Source organism: Globicephala melas, chromosome 1 (assembly GCF_963455315.2).
Source record: "Globicephala melas chromosome 1, mGloMel1.2, whole genome shotgun sequence".
Taxonomy (NCBI): Eukaryota; Metazoa; Chordata; class Mammalia; order Artiodactyla; family Delphinidae; genus Globicephala; species Globicephala melas.
Genome location: NC_083314.1, coordinates 106,185,403 through 106,204,027, shown reverse-complemented (window position 1 = coordinate 106,204,027; position 18,625 = coordinate 106,185,403). Strand labels below are relative to the sequence as shown.

Genomic DNA, 18,625 nt, shown 5'->3' with positions numbered 1-18,625 from the left:
TAAAATGAATATGTTAGTTTATATTTGTCTTCCTGCTTTAACATCAGTCATATTTGAGTTTCACTATCAGATAATGTTCAGTGAAGTGTTTGCTTGAGGAATTAATTTCTCTACGGTGTGTGTTCCTATAGCATTGTTTGCACCTCCCTCATATCCCTCATGCCTTTTAGTATTATAAGTTAATATCCTTTTCTCTCCTACTATATTGTAGTTCCTTAAGGCCAAGATAATATATGGTTTAATTTAAGGGTCCTCCCACAACAATCAGCATAGTTCCTTGTACCTCATAGGCACTCAGCAACTGTTTTATTAACTTGAATTGTGAAAGTGTCAGGCAAAGATGTACTCATATAGAGGAATTTTTCATGGATTCTAATTGTTTATGGGAGGGTGTAAATTAATAGAAGAAAACAGTGGTCTCAACATTGACTGAACATTAAAATCACCCAAGGAGCTTTAAAAAGTACTGATGTCTAGGTCCTACCTCTAAAGATCCTGATTTAATGTGGCTGGGCTGTGCTAAGAAATCAATAGTTATTTGGTCAAGAAAGGGAATTATGAGCTGAAAGTTATACCTAGCTTCCCCAGACCTCTTTTACTTTGTCGACAAGAGTTGACATAATTAATAATAAACTGTTAATTAGCCCACCATTCTACCAACAGGAATAAGAGTTAACTTATGCATTTGAACTTAAACCACAACATCCTCAGACTCCCTCCCCGCCTCTGACAGGAATAAAGGTAGGGCCTTTGTGCTTTGAGTAGCAACTTGCTTACCCAGATATCCACAACTCTGTCAGTGGGGTCAAGAAGATATCCTATGTTTAAGACTAAGACCACAGTTCTTCAGACCTTCTTTCTGCCATTGATATTTGTCTATCCACTAACACAGCCTCACCACCAGTGTGTACCTTAATTCCACAAAAACTAATCAACATTGTAACTTTATCTTTGCTTGTGCCAGATTCCCCAGAAGCATCAGATTTCCAGGCGTTAGATTTACCCTCATCTCTCTTACTAAGTCCCAAAAACCTCCTCATGTATTTTCTTTCCTTTTCCCACCGCATCTGAACTTGTGAAAGATTTCCACTTTATCCTCTGGAATTTACAGTCCATCCTGAAAGACATTCCCTATATTCTCTATCTCTTCTTTTCTCTTGCTGTAACAGAAATGTGACTGTCCCCTGAGGACATTGCTTCTTCCCCTGCAGCTCTCTAAAGTAAAAACTTTTCCCCATAGTTCTTGTACCACAGGATTGAGATGGGAAATAGTATGACATACACCATGAACCTCATGTCATCAGATCATATCATCCCTCGTTGTTGCTGACAGCTACAGGCCACCTGACTTACATAGCTCTTTCCAACACTACTCCTGTCTTTATTCTTGGGGATTTCAATATACATCTATCTAGCTGATCCTCAGCCACTCACTCACATTATTTATCCTAGATCTTATCGTTTCTAATATCCCCATTATTTCAACATAATCTGAATACTATGCATCTACCTCTATATTATTACCTCATTCCCTTTAATATCCCCAATTCAACAATTCTTTGATGTAACTAGGACCTCTGATCTATCAGTTCTACCACTGTCTCATTCCCTAATGCCCTTTCTCCTCTCTTTACCTAGCTTAAATTCTAATTAATCATTAAAATCACTGATTTACATAAACCCACAACTCCTTTACCTCTCTCTTACTTTGTGTACACAGAACTAAAAATCCAACTCAGACTAATTCATGCTTGCATCTTTACAGAGGCTGGAGAAAAATATAATGACACTGACCAGTCTTACTTTATACCCATAACTTCAAAACCTTAGGCATTTTCTTAATGCTGTCTGTCTGGCAATCATAATGTTACTTACTCTTGTAGAGGACTCTTTTACACCTTTGCCTTTTCTTTCAAAACTCTAACAACCCCTCCCCAATCCTTGCTCTCACTGATGATCTTGCTTTTGTTTCACTAAGAAAATTGAAATAACTGCTTCTTTCTTTTCTTACTCCCACCCTTTGACTTCTAGACAAAAACTCTTCTTAATTATAGCTAATAGGCACATTCAGTGGGTAAAATAAGTTTTAATTACTAGTAGGAAGCTTATGAACTAGATGAATAAACTTCATAAGGAAGATATATCTAGTTCCAAGATCTTCTCTTCATGAAGCAGGGTTTTTCTCTGTTCCAACTATTGCTTCTTTCACTTCTGAAACTATAATTTATAAAACTGTTTTTCTCTCCCAAAAGCGTTTAGAGTTAAAATATATCTGTTATATATCTCTGTGGATCTGTTTTAAAATTAAAATATCTCAGGGATTTTCCTGGTGGTCCAGTGGTTAAGACCTCGCCTTCCAGTGCAGGGAGTGCGGGTTCATCCCTTGTCACGGAGCTAAGATCCCACATGCCTCGCGGCCAAAAAGCCAAAACATAAAACAGAAGCAATATTGTAACAAATTCAATAAAGACTTTAAAAATGGTCCACATCAAAAACAACAATCTTAAAAAAAAAATTAAAATATCTCCAAATAGAAAGAAAACAAATACATTGAGCACCTTTTGTGTGCCAGGTAGTGTACTAGGTAAATACATCATATAGTTGTGTTTAGTGGCATGTAATTGGTACAGAATTACAATCTATTAGTTGGAGCATTTTTAACAATATAATAGGTGATTTAAGATTTTGACTAGACATTTTTTTTATACAGCAGGTTTTTAATTAGTTATCCATTTAATACATATTAGTATATATATGTCATATATAGTATATATATGTCAGTCCCAATCCCAATCTCCCAATTCATCCCACGATGACTAGACATTTTGCTGATATTTGTCTTTATATAACTTGCAGACTTTGTTCAGTCAGAGATAAGTTAGTTGATTTTTAAGTTTCCAAATTATTATTTATTTTATTTTTTGTTTTTCATTAGGCAAGTAAAACTTGAGATGGATCACTACAGAGAAGAACTGTATAAAATGGAAAAAGAAATAAAGCACCTAAAACGAGATGGAGAAAATAAAGCAATGCATCTCTCTCAGTTAGACATGATATTAGAACAGACAAAAACAGAACTAGATAAGAAAACAAACTCTGGTAAGCAACAGGTTAGCTCAGCTTAGCTGCCTGCATTTGTATATTTAAAGAAATGGAATAAAGTGAGAATTTGAGATGACGGGGAAGGGACAATCAGTGGTATTTTGCCTCTTATAGATGAATAAAATTGGATATTCTTAATTATAATTGCTTACAAATTTCTGAATAACAAGTAGTTTATATATATAATTCTAAAATTATTCTCTGCTTTTAACAGTGAAGGAGTTAGAAAAGTTACAGCACCACACTGAAACTGAACTAACAGAAGCCTTGCAGAAACGGGAAGTACTAGAGACTGAACTACAAAATGCTCATGGAGAATTAAAGAGTACTTTAAGACAACTCCAGGAATTGAGAGATGTTCTACAGAAGGCTCAGTTATCATTAGAGGAAAAATACACTGCTATAACGGATCTCACAGCTGAACTTAGGTGAGTTAAATACTAAAAAATGATATCACAGTTACAGGTACTTCATTTTATTACCCTTAGTCCTTGGGTCATACTATAGAGTTTGTTGTTGAATTCTAGATGTCCAAACTTCTCAACTGCCTTTAGCTCACTGTGTCTCATCCTAGGCAGTTCATCCCATGCTCCATCTCACTAATATAGCTGTTGCTGTTGGCTAATACTTCCATCCTTGTTCTTTGGACCATTTTACATTGGCCCTCTCCTGTATCCCACAGTGATAAAAAATGGTTGGACCAGCATACAGCACTGATTAATAGAAAAATAATATTAACAATAACAATGTTGTTCTTTGTGTTAAGCCCTAATTTTGTGCCAGGACTATGGCAGGGACTTCATATATGATCTCAATCATTTCTTTACAACAAACCTATGAGTTGCTTATTATCACCTTTTTATGCTTGAGAAAACTGAGGCTTGAGAAAATTAAGTAAAATGCCCAAAGTCAGATAGTAGGGTCCAGAGAGGGGAGTGAAACACAGTCTGTCCAACTCTAAAGTCTGGTTTCTTAGATTAGCAGCAATAGCATAAAATGCTGTTCCAGTACACATCTGTGGTGAGTAGGGGTGGAGAGCCAGACTGGAGCCAAAGTGTAGGAAATGGATTCTGAAAAGGAAAACAGACCAGGATGTGAAATGTGTAATGAAAGAACAGGATAGAGAGAAGCAAGGTGACCCAGAATCTTAGATATTGTAACCTTTGGTTCAGAGCAGGACCCCTTCTCTTTTCTACCCACAAATTCATTCTTGGTAAATTTCACATAGCTTTAAATACTATGTGTCAGAGACTTCCAAACCCATATCTCTAGAAAGACCTCTTCTCCAAACTCCAGACTCATATCTAATGACCTACTTGTTATCTCCACTGACGTATTTTAAAGAGGCATCTTAAACGTGGCTAAAACAATTCATTTTTTTTACTCATAACCCTGCCCTTCCTCCATCTCATTATTATGGAGTTGCTTAAACCAGAAATCTATAAGATTATTTTTATCTCTTTCCCTCCCTTTTTTCATCCAGTCTATTAGCAAGTCATGTCAACTTTATTTCTAAAACATATTCTGAAGTTTATTGATTTCTTATTTTTTCTACTACCACCTTAGCACAAGCCATCATCATCTCTCACCTGGTCTGTTGCTCTGGCTTCCCACCTGGTCTACCAGCTTAAATTCTTGACCTTCCCCACAATTCATTCTCCACAGAATTGATTTAAGTTTATGATTCAAAACATAAATCAGATCATATTGCTTGCCTACTTAATCTTCTAATGGCTTCCCAAAAGATTCAGAATAATAACCAAGCTCCTTGGGAAATGTAAATCAAAACCACGATGAGATACCACTTCAATCCGACTAAGATGGCCATAATAAAAACAAACAAAAAAAATCCAAGCAGAAGGGCTTCCCTGGTGGCGCAGTGGTTGAGAGTCCGCCTGTCCGTGCCCTGGTCCGGGAAGATCCCACATGCCACGGAGCGGCTGGGCCCATGAGCCATGGCCGCTAAGCCTGCGCGTCCAGGGCCTGTGCTCCGCAACGGTAGAGGCCACAACAGTGAGAGGCCCGTATACCACACACACACAAAAAAATCCAAGCAGAAAATAACAAATGGTAAACTAAAAAGGTTACAGCCTCTGTGGAAAACAGTGTGGCAGTTCCTCAATAATTTAAACATACATTAACCATATAACTCAGTAATTCCACTCCTAGGTAAGTACCCAAAAGAATTGAAAACAGGTGTTCAAACAAAACTTTTGCACAAATGTTCATAGTACGGCTATTCCCAATAACCAGTAAGTGGAAACGACCCAGCTGTACACTGATAGTTGTAAATGGATAAACACAGTATGGTGTATCCATACAAGGAATATTAATCAGCCGTGAAAAGGAATAGAGTACTGAAACATGCTACAACATGGATGAACCTTGAAAATATTATGCTAAATGAAAGAAACCACATATATGTTGCATAATTCCATTTATATGAAATATCCAGAATTAGCAAATCCATAGAGATAGAAAGCAGATTAATTGTTGCCAGGGACTGGGGGAAGGGAGAATGGAAAAAACTGCTAATGGATATGGGGTTTCCTTCAGAATGATGAAAAAGTACTGGAAATAGTGGTAATGGTTACACAACATTGTGAATGTACTTAGTGTAACTGCATTGTACACTTTAAAGTGGTTAAAATGGTAGATCTTATGTTATATGTATTTTACCACAATCGAAGAAAAAAAAATACAAGCTCCTTTTCCTGTAATACAAAGCCCAAGGTTCCTGCCTACTTCTCTGGCCTCATTTCATATTGTTCTGCTTGCTCCTGGCTTTTTTATTGTACTTAAAGTTTACCAAGTTTTTTCCCACCTTAGAACTTCTGTCATAGCTGTTTCTTCGGCCTGAAATAATGGTTGTGTGGCCAGCTTCTTCATACCCTTCACATTACCTCAAAGCGCCCTTCCCTGACCACCTATTCTAATATAGCCTCCCAGTCACGATCTCATCACTGTATTTAATGTTCTAACATAGCACTTTATATTATATTTTTCATGTTGAGTTGTTTATTATTTATAGTCCATCTCTTGACCTAGTAGAATGTAAGCTCTATGTAATGAACAACATCTATCCTATTGCCTATTAATTCCACTGTACATAGAACCTTGACATATAAGAAACATCCAATAAATATTTGCTAAATGATTAAGGGAATGAATGGATAAAAGAAGTAAAACAAAACTTAAAATTCTAGCTAGTAGCTGAATTTTGGAAGCGCAGCTATTCATATAGACAGCAATTAGAGCTATCTTTAGAATTCATTTCATATTACTTTTAGAACATAAGTTTAGCCTTGTATGAACTCTTCAGGCTTTTAGGAGAACAGTAAACATCTCATTAAGGAAGTTCAGAATCTGCTTTTTAAAGTCAGCACCTTTATTATATTGTTTCATATTTAAGATTGGAAAATCATATGAAGATTCAAGATCAACAACATTTTCATCCTTTGTGATATCAGAACTTAGAGTTTGAAATTAAAATTCTCTGATCAGAGGCTTCAGAGTGATATAAATATTAAAATTGTATCATTTTAAGCATTTTTATATATAAAATTATTCATAAGTTAGTGTTTTAAGAGGGCTAGAATTTATAAAAATACATTAAAAAATACATTTAAAATATTTCTATATTAGACTTCAATACTTCACTAAATGTAAGGTGTCATTTTGAGTAAAATTTGCATAAGAAATACAGTGGTCGTTTACTGAGCTTTGGATATCAGGGACATCAATCATGAGATAAATGCCTCGTTCAATTATAGTGAACTCACAGCTATTATATATAAAAGACTTGCAGGGGCTTCCCTGGTGGCGCAGTGGTTGGGAGTCCGCCTGCCAATGCAGGGGACGCGGGTTCGTGCCCCGGTCCGGGAGCATCCCACATGTGGAGCGGCTGGGCTGCTGGGCCTGCGCGTCCGGAGCCTGTGCTCCGCGATTGGAGAGGCCACAACTGTGAGAGGCCCGCATAACGCAAAAAAAAAAAAAAAAAAGACTTGCAAACACTCCTTTGATCTATAGATGAAAAAGTATAGATATATTTTAAAAATTCTTATACTGATTCAATCTTATTCCCTGGTAGTGCTTTTAACATTTAGCTTAAATTGTCTCCAATAGTAGAATCTGAGAAAGCCAGAGATAAACCCACGCATATATGTCACCTTATCTTTGATAAAGGAGGCAAGAATATACAGTGGAGAAAAGACAGCCTCTTCAATAACTGGTGCTGGGAAAACTGGACAGCTACATGTAAAAGAATGAAATTAGAACACTCCCTAACACCATACACAAAAATAAACTCAAAATGGATTAAAGACCTAAATGGTAAGGCCAGACACTATCAAACTCTTAGAGGAAAACATAGGCAGAACACTCTATGACATAAATCACAGCAAGATCCTTTTTGACCCACCTCCTAGAGAAATGGAAATAAAAACAAAAATGAACAAATGGGACCAATGAAACTTCAAAGCTTTTGCACAGCAAAGGAAACCATAAACAAGACAAAAAGACAACGTTCAGAATGGGAGAAAATACTTGCAAATGAAGCAACTGACAAAGGATTAATCTCCAAAATTTACAAGCAGCTCATGCAGCTCAATATCAAAAAAACAACCCAATCCAAAAATGGGCAGAAGACCTAAATAGACATTTCTCCAAAGAAGATATACAGATTGCCAGCAAACACATGAAAGAATGCTCAACATCATTAATCATTAGAGAAATGCAAATCAAAATTACAATGAAATATCATCTCACATGGGTTCAGAATGGCCATCATCAAAAAATCTGTAAACAATAAATGCTGGAGAGGGGGTGGAAAAAAGGGAACCCTCCTGCACTGTTGGTGGGAATGTAAATTGATACAGCCACTATGGAGAAGAGTATGGAGGTTCCTTAAAAAACTGCAAATAGAACTACCATATGACCCAGCAATCCCACTACTGGGCATATACCCTGAGAAAACCATCATTCAAAAAGAGTCATGTACCAAAATGTTCATTGCAGCTCTATTTACAATAGCCAGGACATGGAAGCAACCTAAGTGTCCATCAACACATGAATGGATAAAGAAGATGTGGCACATATATACAATGGAATATTACTCAGCCATAAAAAGAAACAAAATTGAGTTATTTGTAGTGAGGTGAATGGACCTGGAGTCTGTCATGCAGAGTGAAGTAAGTCAGAAAGAGAAAAACAAATACACATATATATAGAATCTAAGGGGAAAAAAAAGGTCATGAAGAACCTAGGGGCAAGACGGGAATAAAGACAGACCTACTACAGAATGGACTTGAGGATATGGGGAGGGAGAAGGGTAAGCTGTGACAAAGTGAGAGAGTGGCATGGACATATATACACTACCAAATGTAAAATAGATAGCTAGTGGGAAGTAGCCGCATAGCACAGGGATATCAGCTCTGTGGTTTGTGACCACCTAGATGGGTGGGATAGGGAGGGTGGGAGGGAGGGAGACGCAAGAGTGAAGAGATATGGGAACATATGTATATGTATAACTGAGTCACTTTGTTATAAAGCAGAAGCTAGCACACCATTGTAAAGCAATTATACTCCAATAAAGATGTTTTCAAAAATTCCCATAAGAAATACAGTGGTCGTTTACTGAGCTTTGGATATCAGGGACATCAATCATGAGATAAATGCCTCGTTCAGTTATAGTGAACTCACAGCTATTATATATAAAAGACTTTCAAACACTCCTTTGATCTATAGATGAAAAAATATAGATATATTTTTAAAATTCTTATACTGATTCAATCTTATTCCCTGGTAGTGCTTTTAACATTTAGCTTAAATTGTCTCCAATAGTAGAATCTGAGTTAACTTTTGCCTTTTTAGAACACTCTGTTAAAGTAGTTGCATTGATATCAGTCATTTTCTTTATACATTATTCCTTTAATGTGAGCTCTCAATCTGAAATAGTTGAATATATCCTGTCACTTTTAACTTACAGGAAAGGTAACCCACTTGATTTAATTTTTTTGAAACTATAATATTCCTATTTATTTGCTTAGATCTTTTTCACTTTGTTAAATTGCAGAGAATGCAAGATGGAGATTGAAGACAAAAAGCAAGAACTCCTTGAAATGGATCAGGCACTTAAGGAGAGAAATTGGGAGCTAAAGCAAAGAGCAGCTCAAGTTGGTTTTCTTAACTATATATATATATATATTTTTTTTTAACTATATTTTAATGAAATTTTCTGTTAAAATACAATCGCACAAGGTTTCAGAGGTCCCCTCTTTTTGGCAAAATAGACATTTTTATAGCTTTTTTAAAAAAATTCATTTATTTTGGTGTGTTAGGTCTTTGTTGCTATGAGCGGGCTTTCTCTACTCTTCATTGCTGTGTGTGCGCTTCTCATTGAGGTGGCTTCTCGTTGCAGAGCACGGGCTCTAGGCATGTGGGCTTCAGTTGTGGTGCATGGGCTCAGTAGTTGTGGCTCGCGGGCTCTAGAGCGCAGGCTCAGTAGTTGTGGTTCGTGGGCTTAGTTGCTGCGCAGCATGTGGGATCTTCCTGGACCAGGGCTCGAACCCGTGTCCCCTGCATTGGCAGGCAGATTCTTAACCACTGTGCCACCAGGGAAGTCCCTTTATAGGTATTTCTTTTTTATGTGCATATAAATATTTTTAAAATTAGAAATATGTCGTCTCTCTTTATCTTGCTATTTTTATAGCAGGTGGATTTTCGGGAATGAAGTTTAGCTTAGTATCTGAACCTTTTGATCTCTTTTAATACTGTATATCAGAAGAAAATGGGATTAAAGGAGTTACTTGCTCAGCTAGTATTTATTAGAGGAACAAAAATATTCAGAAGGCATTATTTAGCAACATCTTTTTTAAAAGACTTTATTTTTTAGAGCAGTTTTAGGTTCACAGCAAAATTGAGCAGCAGGTAGAGAGATTTCCTGTAAACGCCCCACCCCCACAGATGCGCAGCCTTCCCCATTATCAACATTCCCTGCCAGAATGGTACATTTGTTAAAGCTGATGAACCTATTGATACATTGACACTTCATAATCACCCAAAGTCCATAGTTTACATTACAGTTTACTTTTGTGTTATACATTCTAGGAGTTTGGACAGCTATCCATCATTATGGTATCATTCAGAATATTTTCACTGCCCTAAAAATCCTCTGTGCCCCACCTATTCATCCCTCTCCCTCTTATCCCAACCCTGGCAACCACTGATTTTTTGCTGTCTTTGTAGTTTTGCCTTTTCCAGAATGTCATACAGTTGGAATCATATTGTATTGTAGCCTTTTCAGATTGGCTTCTTTCACTTAGTAATATGCATTTAAGTTTCCTCCGTGTCTTTTCAAAGCTTATTTCTTTTTAGCATGGAATAGTATTCCATTGCCTGGATATATTATGGTTTATTTATCCATTCACCTGTTGAAGGATATCTTGTATTGCCTTTGCTCCTTTGTCAAAGATCAGTCGACTATATCTACATGGGTTTGTTTCTGGTCTCTTCTGTTCCATTGATTTATTCACCTATTCTTTCATCAGTACCACACTGTCTTGATTACTGTACCTTTTTAGTAAGTCTTGAAGTTGAGTAATGTCAGTTTTCCAACTTTGTTCTCTTTCAAAATTGTGTTGGCTCTTCTGGGTTTTTTGCCTCTCCCTATAAACTTTAGAAGCAGTTTGTTGATATCCACAAAATAACTTGCTGGGATTTTGATTGGCATTGCCTTGAATCTATACATCAAGTTGGGAAGAACTGACATCTTGACAATATTAAGTCTTCCTATCCATGAACGTGAACTCTCTCTGCATTTATATAATTCTTTGATTTCTTTCATTGGAGTTTTATAGTTTTCCATATATAGATCTTGAATATGTTTAGATTTATAACTATTTCATTTTGGAGAATGCTAGTATAAATGATAATTTTGTTTTTAACTTCAAATTTCTCTTGTTCATTGCTGGTACATGGGAAAGCAATTGATTTTTGTGTATTAACCTTGTATCCTGCAACCTGCTATAATCACTTATTAGTTCCAGGAATTTTTTTGTCAAATCCTTTGGATTTTCTACCTAAATCATCATGTCATCTGCAAACAAAGACAGTTTTATGTCTTCGTTCCCAACCTGTATACCTTTTATTTCCTTTTCTTGTCTTACTGCATTAGCTAGGATATCCTGTACAATGTTGAAAAGAAGTGGTACGATGGAATATCTTTGCCTCGTATCTGATCTTAATGGGAAAACTTTGAGTTTCTCACTGTTAAGTGTGATGTTAGCTGTTAGTTTTTTTTAGATATTCTTTATCAAGTTGAGGTAGTTACTCTCTATTCCTAGTTTACCAAGAGCTTTTATCATGAATAGATGTTGGATTTTGTCAAATGTTTTTTTCTGCATCTATTAATATGATCATGTGATTTCCTTCTTTAGCCTATTGATGTGATCAGTTACATTAATTAATTTTCAAATGTTGAAAAAGCCTTTCATACCTAGAAAAAATCCCGCTTGTTGTGGTGTATAGTTCTTTTTATACATCGTTGGGTATGATTCAATAATATTTTATTGAGAATTTTTATATCTATGTCCATGAAAGATACTGGTCTGTAATTTTCTTTCTTTATAATGTCTCTGTCTGGTTTTGGTATCAGGGTAATGCTGGCCTCAGAGAATGAGTTAGTATTTCCTCTGCTTCTATCTACTAAGTGAGAGTGTAGAGAATTAGTATAATTTCTTCCTTAAATGTCTGGTAGAATTCAGCAATGAATCCATCTGAGTCTGGTGCTTTCTGTTTTGGAAAGTTATTAATCATTGATTGAATTTCTTTAATAGATATAGGCTTATTCAGATTGTCTCTTCTTGTGTGAGTTTTGGCAGATTGTGCCTTTCGAGTAACTCGTCTATTTCATCTAGTTTTATTAAATTCATGGGCAGAGAGTTGTTTTTAATATTTCTCTATTATCCTTTTAATGTCCTTGAGATTTGTAGTAATATCTCCTCTTTCATTTCTCATATTAGCAATTTATATCCTCTCTTTTTTTTTTTAAGTTAGTCTGGCTGGAGACTTATTTATATTATTGATCTTTTCAAAGAACCAGCTTTTTGCTTTGTTGATTTTCTCTATTGATTTCCCAATTTTAATTTCATTGAGTTCTGCTCTAATTTTTATTATTTTTTTCTTCTGCTTAGTTTGGATTTAATTTGCTCTTCTTTTTCTAGTTACCCAAGGTGGAAGCTTAGATGACTGATTTTAGGCCTTCTTTTTTTTTTTTTTCTTTTGCGGTATGCGGGCCTCTCACTGTTGTGGCCTCTCCCGTTGAGGAGCACAGGCTCCAGACGCGCAGGCTCAGCAGCCATGGCTCACGGGCCCAGCCGCTCCGTGGCATGTGGGATCTTCCCGGACCTGTGTCCCCTGCATCGGCAGGCAGACTCTCAACCACTGCACCACCAGGGAAGCCCCTTTCTTCTTTTCTAATATATGCATTCAATTTTTTAGATGTTCCTCCAAGCAGTGCTTTTGCTGCATCCCACAATTTTCATGTTGCATTGTTATTTAGCAGCTTTTTTTTTCTTAAATTTTATTGATTTTGGGGGGCTGCATTTGGTCTTTATTGCTGTGTGTGGGCTTCCTCTAGTTGCGGTGAGCGGGAGCTACTCTTGGTTGCAGTGTGCGGGCTTCTTATTGCGGTTGCTTCTCTTTGTTGTGGAGCACGGGCTCTAGGTGCGCGGGCTTCAGTAGTTGCAGCATGTGGATTCAGTAGTTTTGGCACACGGGCTCTAGAGTGCAGGCTCAGTAGTTGTGGTGGACAGGCTTAGTTGCTCCGCGGCATGTGGGATCTTCCTGGACCAGGGATAGAACCCATGTCGCCTGTATTGGCAGGCGGATTCTTAACCACTGCACCACCAGGGAAGCCCTAGCAGCTTTTATCAAGCATAAAATGAAGTTTGAATCATTTTATTTGTCACTTATGTGAACATAATCATATATCAGGCTCAAGATCCAGTATTATTAAGCAATGATTATTTGTCTCATTCTTTTTTTTTTTTTTTTTTTTTTTTTTTGCGGTACGCGGGCCTCTTACTGTCGTGCCTTCTCTCGTTGCGGAGCACAGGCTCTGGACGTGCAGGCTCAGCAGCCATGGCCCATGGGCCCAGCCGCTCCGCGGCATGTGGGATCCTCCCAGACCGGGACACAAACCCATGTCCCCTGCATTGGCAGGCGGACTGTCAACCACTGCACCATCAGGGAAGCCCCTATCTCATTCTTTTTAATAATTTATTGGAGACGCATTTATTCTTTAGTTATACCCACTATAAACAATTCTAAATCACATTGCAAGCACACAGTTTTCCATGTTAGAATAAAATTGAGTGACAGCTTAATGTTGCTTTTGTACTTAGGTTACACATTTGGATATGACTATTCGTGAGTACAGGGGAGAAATGGAACAGAAAATAATTAAATTAGAGGGTACTCTGGAGAAATCAGAATTGGAACTTAAAGAAAGCAACAAACAGGTAAATTATTAAAAATTACGTCTTAAATTGTTTAAAAAAAATAACTCCTTAACTGTAAGCATCTGTTATTCACATAATACAGCTTTTTAATAGAATACAAACAATAAAAATACTGCATTATTTTACTTTATTATTTATTTATTAATTTATTGTTTTTTCACTGTGCTGTGTAGCTTGTGGGATCTTAGTTCCCCAACCAGGGATTGAACCTGGACCCTTGGCAGTGACAGCATGGAGTCCTAACCACAGGACTGCCAGGGAATTCCCAATACTGCATAATTTTAATTATCTTGTACATCCTATGTTATATTCATTTTCTTCTCAATTTTTTCCCCAGCTTTATTGAGGTATAATTGACAAAAAATGGCATATATTTAAGATGTACAACATGAAGTTTTAATATACACATACATTATGACATAATTACAGTAATCAAACTAATTAACATATCTACAACCTCATATAGTTACTTTTTTTTATGAGAACACTTATCAAGTATACAACATAGTATTACTAATTACAGTCATTCACTGTGCCATACATTGTATCTCCAGAATTTATTCATCCTGCCTAACTGAAACTTTGTACCCTTCCACCACATTTTTCCTTTTCTCTGACTCCCCGGCTTCTGGTGCTTACCCTTTTAATGTTATTTTAAATGTATTTTTTTTGTATGTCAACGTGTTCACATATTTATTATAATGTGTGCATATCTGAATATGTATAAAATATCTCTGGAAGGATTTGCAAGTAATTCTATTAACTGTGGTTGCCTCTAAGGAAGGAACATAGTAAAGAAGGGGAGTTTGTTTTCACTAATTGTATTTTTTACCTCATGCAGATAATTACCTGTAAAATTATTTTTAAGGCCACGTAATGTGTGTTGTTTTAACGTACCTTTATTTTCCTTTCTTATACAAATGTGGTTGAGACTGTCATCTCTTTTAGTATATTTTAGGTATACATATAAGCATTTTATTAGGCACAAGAATTCTGATACTTATGTCAAAGTTATGGTTGTTTTAAGAAAAACATATTTTTGAATCTTTGTTCTAATAAACTCACTCTTCTAAAAGAAAAAAGAAAAAGAAAAACATTTTTAAATTTTTGCTATTTTAGATATACATGTTTAAAACCTGACTTACTTGGATTTCATTTATGACTGAAGAATTATTTTTCTTTAGTTACATTAACATTGCTCTGTTTAAAATTCAGATAGAAGGTTTGAATGAAAAATTGCAAAATGCCAAAGAACAACTTCGAGAAAAAGAGTTTATAACACTACAAAATGAACAGGAGATAAGTCAACTGAAAAAAGAAACTGAACGGACACAAGAAAAGATGAAAGAAATGGAAATTGTAAGCAAATTATTTTCCTCCTAAGGAACAAGATTGATATAAATCGTTATGTTTTGTTTTTGTTTTTTTTTGTTTTTTTAGTGTTAAATATGCTTTATATTTATCTTTTATAAATTTATTTATTTTTTGGCTGTGTTGGGTCTTCGTTGTGGTGCGCGGGCTTCTCATTGCGGTGGCTTCTCTTTGTTGCAGAGCACAGGCTCTAGGCACACGGGCTGCAGTAGTTGTGACAAGCGGGCTCAGTAGTCGTGGCTCATGGGCTCTAGAGCGCAGGCTCAGTAGTTGTGGTTTGCAGGCTCTAGAGCACAGGCTCAGTAGTTGTGGTGCATAGGCTTAGTTGCTCCATGGCATGTGGGATCTTCCCGGACCAGGGATCGAACCTGTGTCCCCTGCATTAGCAGGCGGATTCTTAACCACTGCGCCACTAGGGAAGTCCTTATGCTTCTTTTTTTTTTTTTCTGCCTCTTTATTAGAGTATAATTGCTTTACAATGGTGTGTTAGTTTCTGCTTTATAACAAAGTGAATCAGTTATACATATACATATGCTCCCATATCTCTTCCCTCTTGCATCTCCCTCCCTATCCCACCCCTCCAGGCGGTCACAAAGCACCGAGCTGATCTCCCTGTGCTATGCGGATGCTTCCCACTAGCTATCTACCTTACGTTTGGTAGTGTATATATGTCCATGCCTCTCTCTCGCTTTGTCACAGCTTACCCTTCCCCCTCCCCATATCCTCAAGTCCATTCTCTAGTAGGTCTGTGTCTTTATTCCTGTCTTACCCCTAGGTTCTTCATGACATTTTTTCCCTTAAATTCCATATATATATGTTAGCAAAATTTGTCTTTCTCTTTATAACTTACTTCACTCTGTATGACAGACTCTAGGTCTATCCATCTCATTACAAATAGCTCCATTTCATTTCTTTTTATGGGTAATATTCCATTGTATATATGTGCCACATCTTCTTTATCCATTCATCTGATGATGGACACTTAGATTGTTTCCATCTCCTGGCTATTGTAAATAGAGCTGCAATGAATATTTTGGTACATGACTCTTTTTGAATGATGGTTTTCTCAGGGTATATGCCCAGTAGTGGGATTGCTGGGTCATATAGTAGTTCTATTTGCAGTTTTTTAAGGAACCTCCATACTGTTCTCCATAGTGGCTGTACCAATTCACATTCCCACCAGCAGTGCAAGAGTGTTCCCTTTTCTCCACACCCTCTCCAGCATTTATTGTTTCTAGATTTTTTGATGATGGCCATTCTGACTGGTGTGAGATGATATCTCATTGTAGTTTTGATTTGCATTTCTCTAATGATTAATGATGTTGAGCATTCTTTCATGTGTTTGTTGGCAGTCTGTATATCTTCTTTGGAGAAATGTCTATTTAGGTCTTCTGCCCATTTTTGGATTGGGTTGTTTGTTTTTTTGTTATTGAGCTGCTTATAAATTTTGGAGATTAATCCTTCGTCAGTTGCTTCATTTGCAAATATTTTCTCCATTCTGAGCGTTGTCTTTTTGTCTTGTTTATGGTTTCCTTTGCTGTGCAAAAGCTTTGAAGTTTCATTGGTCCCATTTGTTCATTTTTGTTTTTATTTCCATTTCTCTAGGAGGTGGGTCAAAAAGGATCTTGCTGTGATTTATGTCATAGAGTGTTCTGCCTATGTTTTCCTCTAAGAGTTTGATAGTTTCTGGCCTTACATTTAGGTCTTTAATCCATTTTGAGCTTATTTTTGTGTATGGTGTTAGGGAGTGATCTAATCTCATACTTTTACATGTACCTGTCCAGTTTTCCCAGCACCACTTATTGAAGAGGCTGTCCTTTCTCCACTGTACATTCTTGCCTCCTTTATCAAAGATAAGGTGACCATATGTGCATGGGTTTATCTCTGGGCTTTCTGTCCTGTTCCATTGATCTATCTTTCTGTTTTTGTGCCAGTACCATACTGTCTTCATTACTGTAGCTTTGTAGTATAGTCTGAAGTTAGGGAGCCTAATTCTTGCAGCTCCGTTTTTTGTTCTCAAGATTGCTTTGGCTATTCAGGGTCTTTTGTGTTTCCATACAAATTGTGAAATTTTTTGTTCTAGTTCTGTGAAAAATGCCAGTGGTAGTTTGATAGGGATTGCATTGAATCTGTAGATTGCTTTGGGTAGTAGAGTCATTTTCACAACGTTGATTCTTCCAATCCAAGAACATGGTATATCTCTTCATCTATTTGTATCATCTTTAATTTCTTTCATCAGCGTCTTATAATTCTCTGAATACAGGTCTTTTGTCTCCTTAGGTAGGTTTATTCCTAGATATTTTATTCTTTTTGTTGCAATGGTAAATGGGAGTGTTTTCTTGATTTCACTTTCATATTTTTCATCATTAGTGTATAGAAATGCCAGAGATTTCTGTGCATTTTGTATCCTGCTACTTTACCAAATTCATTGATTAGCTCTAGTAGTTTTCTGGTAGCATCTTTAGGATTCTCTATGTATAGTATCATGTCATCTGCAAACAGTGACAGCTTTACTTCTTCTTTTCCGATTTGGATTCCTTTTATTTCCTTTTCTTCTCTGATTGCTGTGGCTAAAACTTCCAAAACTATGTTGAATAAGAATGGTGAGAGTGGGCAACCTTGTCTTGTTCCTGATCTTAGTGGAAATGCTTTCAGTTTTTCACCATTGAGGACAATGTTGGCTGTGGGTTTGTCATATATGGCCTTTATTATGTTGAGGAAAGTTCCCTCTGTGCCTACTTTCTGCAGGGTTTTTATCATAAATGGGTGTTGAATTTTGTCGAAAGCTTCCTCTGCATCTATTGAGATGATCATATGGTTTTTCTCCTTCAATTTGTTAATATGGTGTATCACATTGATTGATTTGCATATATTGAAGAATCCTTGCATTTCTGGAATAAACCCACTCGATCATGGTGTATGATCCTTTTAATGTGCTATTGGATTCTGTTTGCTAGTATTTTGTTGAGGATTTTTGATCTATGTTCATCAGTGATATTGGCCTGTAGTTTTCTTTCTTTGTGACATCCTTGTCTGGTTTTGGTATCGAGGTGATGGTGGCCTCATAGAATGAGTTTGGGAGTGTTCCTCCCTCTGCTATATTTTGGAAGAGTTTGAGAAGGATAGATGTTAGCTCTTCTCTAAATGTTTGATAGAATTTGCCTGTGAAGCCATCTGGTCCTGGGCTTTTGTTTGTTGGAAGATTTTTAATCACATTTTCAATTTCAGTGCTTGTGATTGGTCTGCTCATATTTTCTATTTCTTCCTGATTCAGTCTTGGCAGGTTGTGCCTTTCTAAGAATTTGTCTATTTCTTCCAGGTTGTCCATTTTATTGGCATAGAGTTGCTTGTAGTAATCTCTCATGATCTTTTGTATTTCTGCAGTGTCAGTTGTTAATTCTCCTTTTTCATTTCTAATTCTATTGATTTGAGTCTTCTCCCTTTTTTTCTTGATGAGTCTGGCTAATGGTTTATCAATTTTGTTTATCTTCTCAAAGAACCAGCTTTTAGTTTTATTGATCTTTGCTATCGTTTCCTTCATTTCTTTTCCATTTATTTCTGATCTCATTTTTATGATTTCTTTCCTTCTGCTAACTTCAGGGTTTTTTTGTTCTTCTTTCTCTAATTGCTTT

The 18,625-nt window shown here is 36.5% G+C and overlaps 1 protein-coding gene across 1 annotated transcript in view; it reads left to right on the top strand.

Annotated features, from left to right (window-relative positions):
- CCDC18 (coiled-coil domain containing 18) overlaps positions 1-18,625 on the top strand; it is a 140,697-nt gene that overhangs the window by 68,811 nt on the left and 53,261 nt on the right. The window contains exons 21-25 of the mRNA XM_030868681.3: positions 2,936-3,099; positions 3,317-3,530; positions 9,176-9,275; positions 13,506-13,622; positions 14,838-14,981. Coding sequence (XP_030724541.3) covers positions 2,936-3,099; positions 3,317-3,530; positions 9,176-9,275; positions 13,506-13,622; positions 14,838-14,981 — 739 coding nt within the window. The remainder of the gene's footprint in view (positions 1-2,935; positions 3,100-3,316; positions 3,531-9,175; positions 9,276-13,505; positions 13,623-14,837; positions 14,982-18,625) is intronic.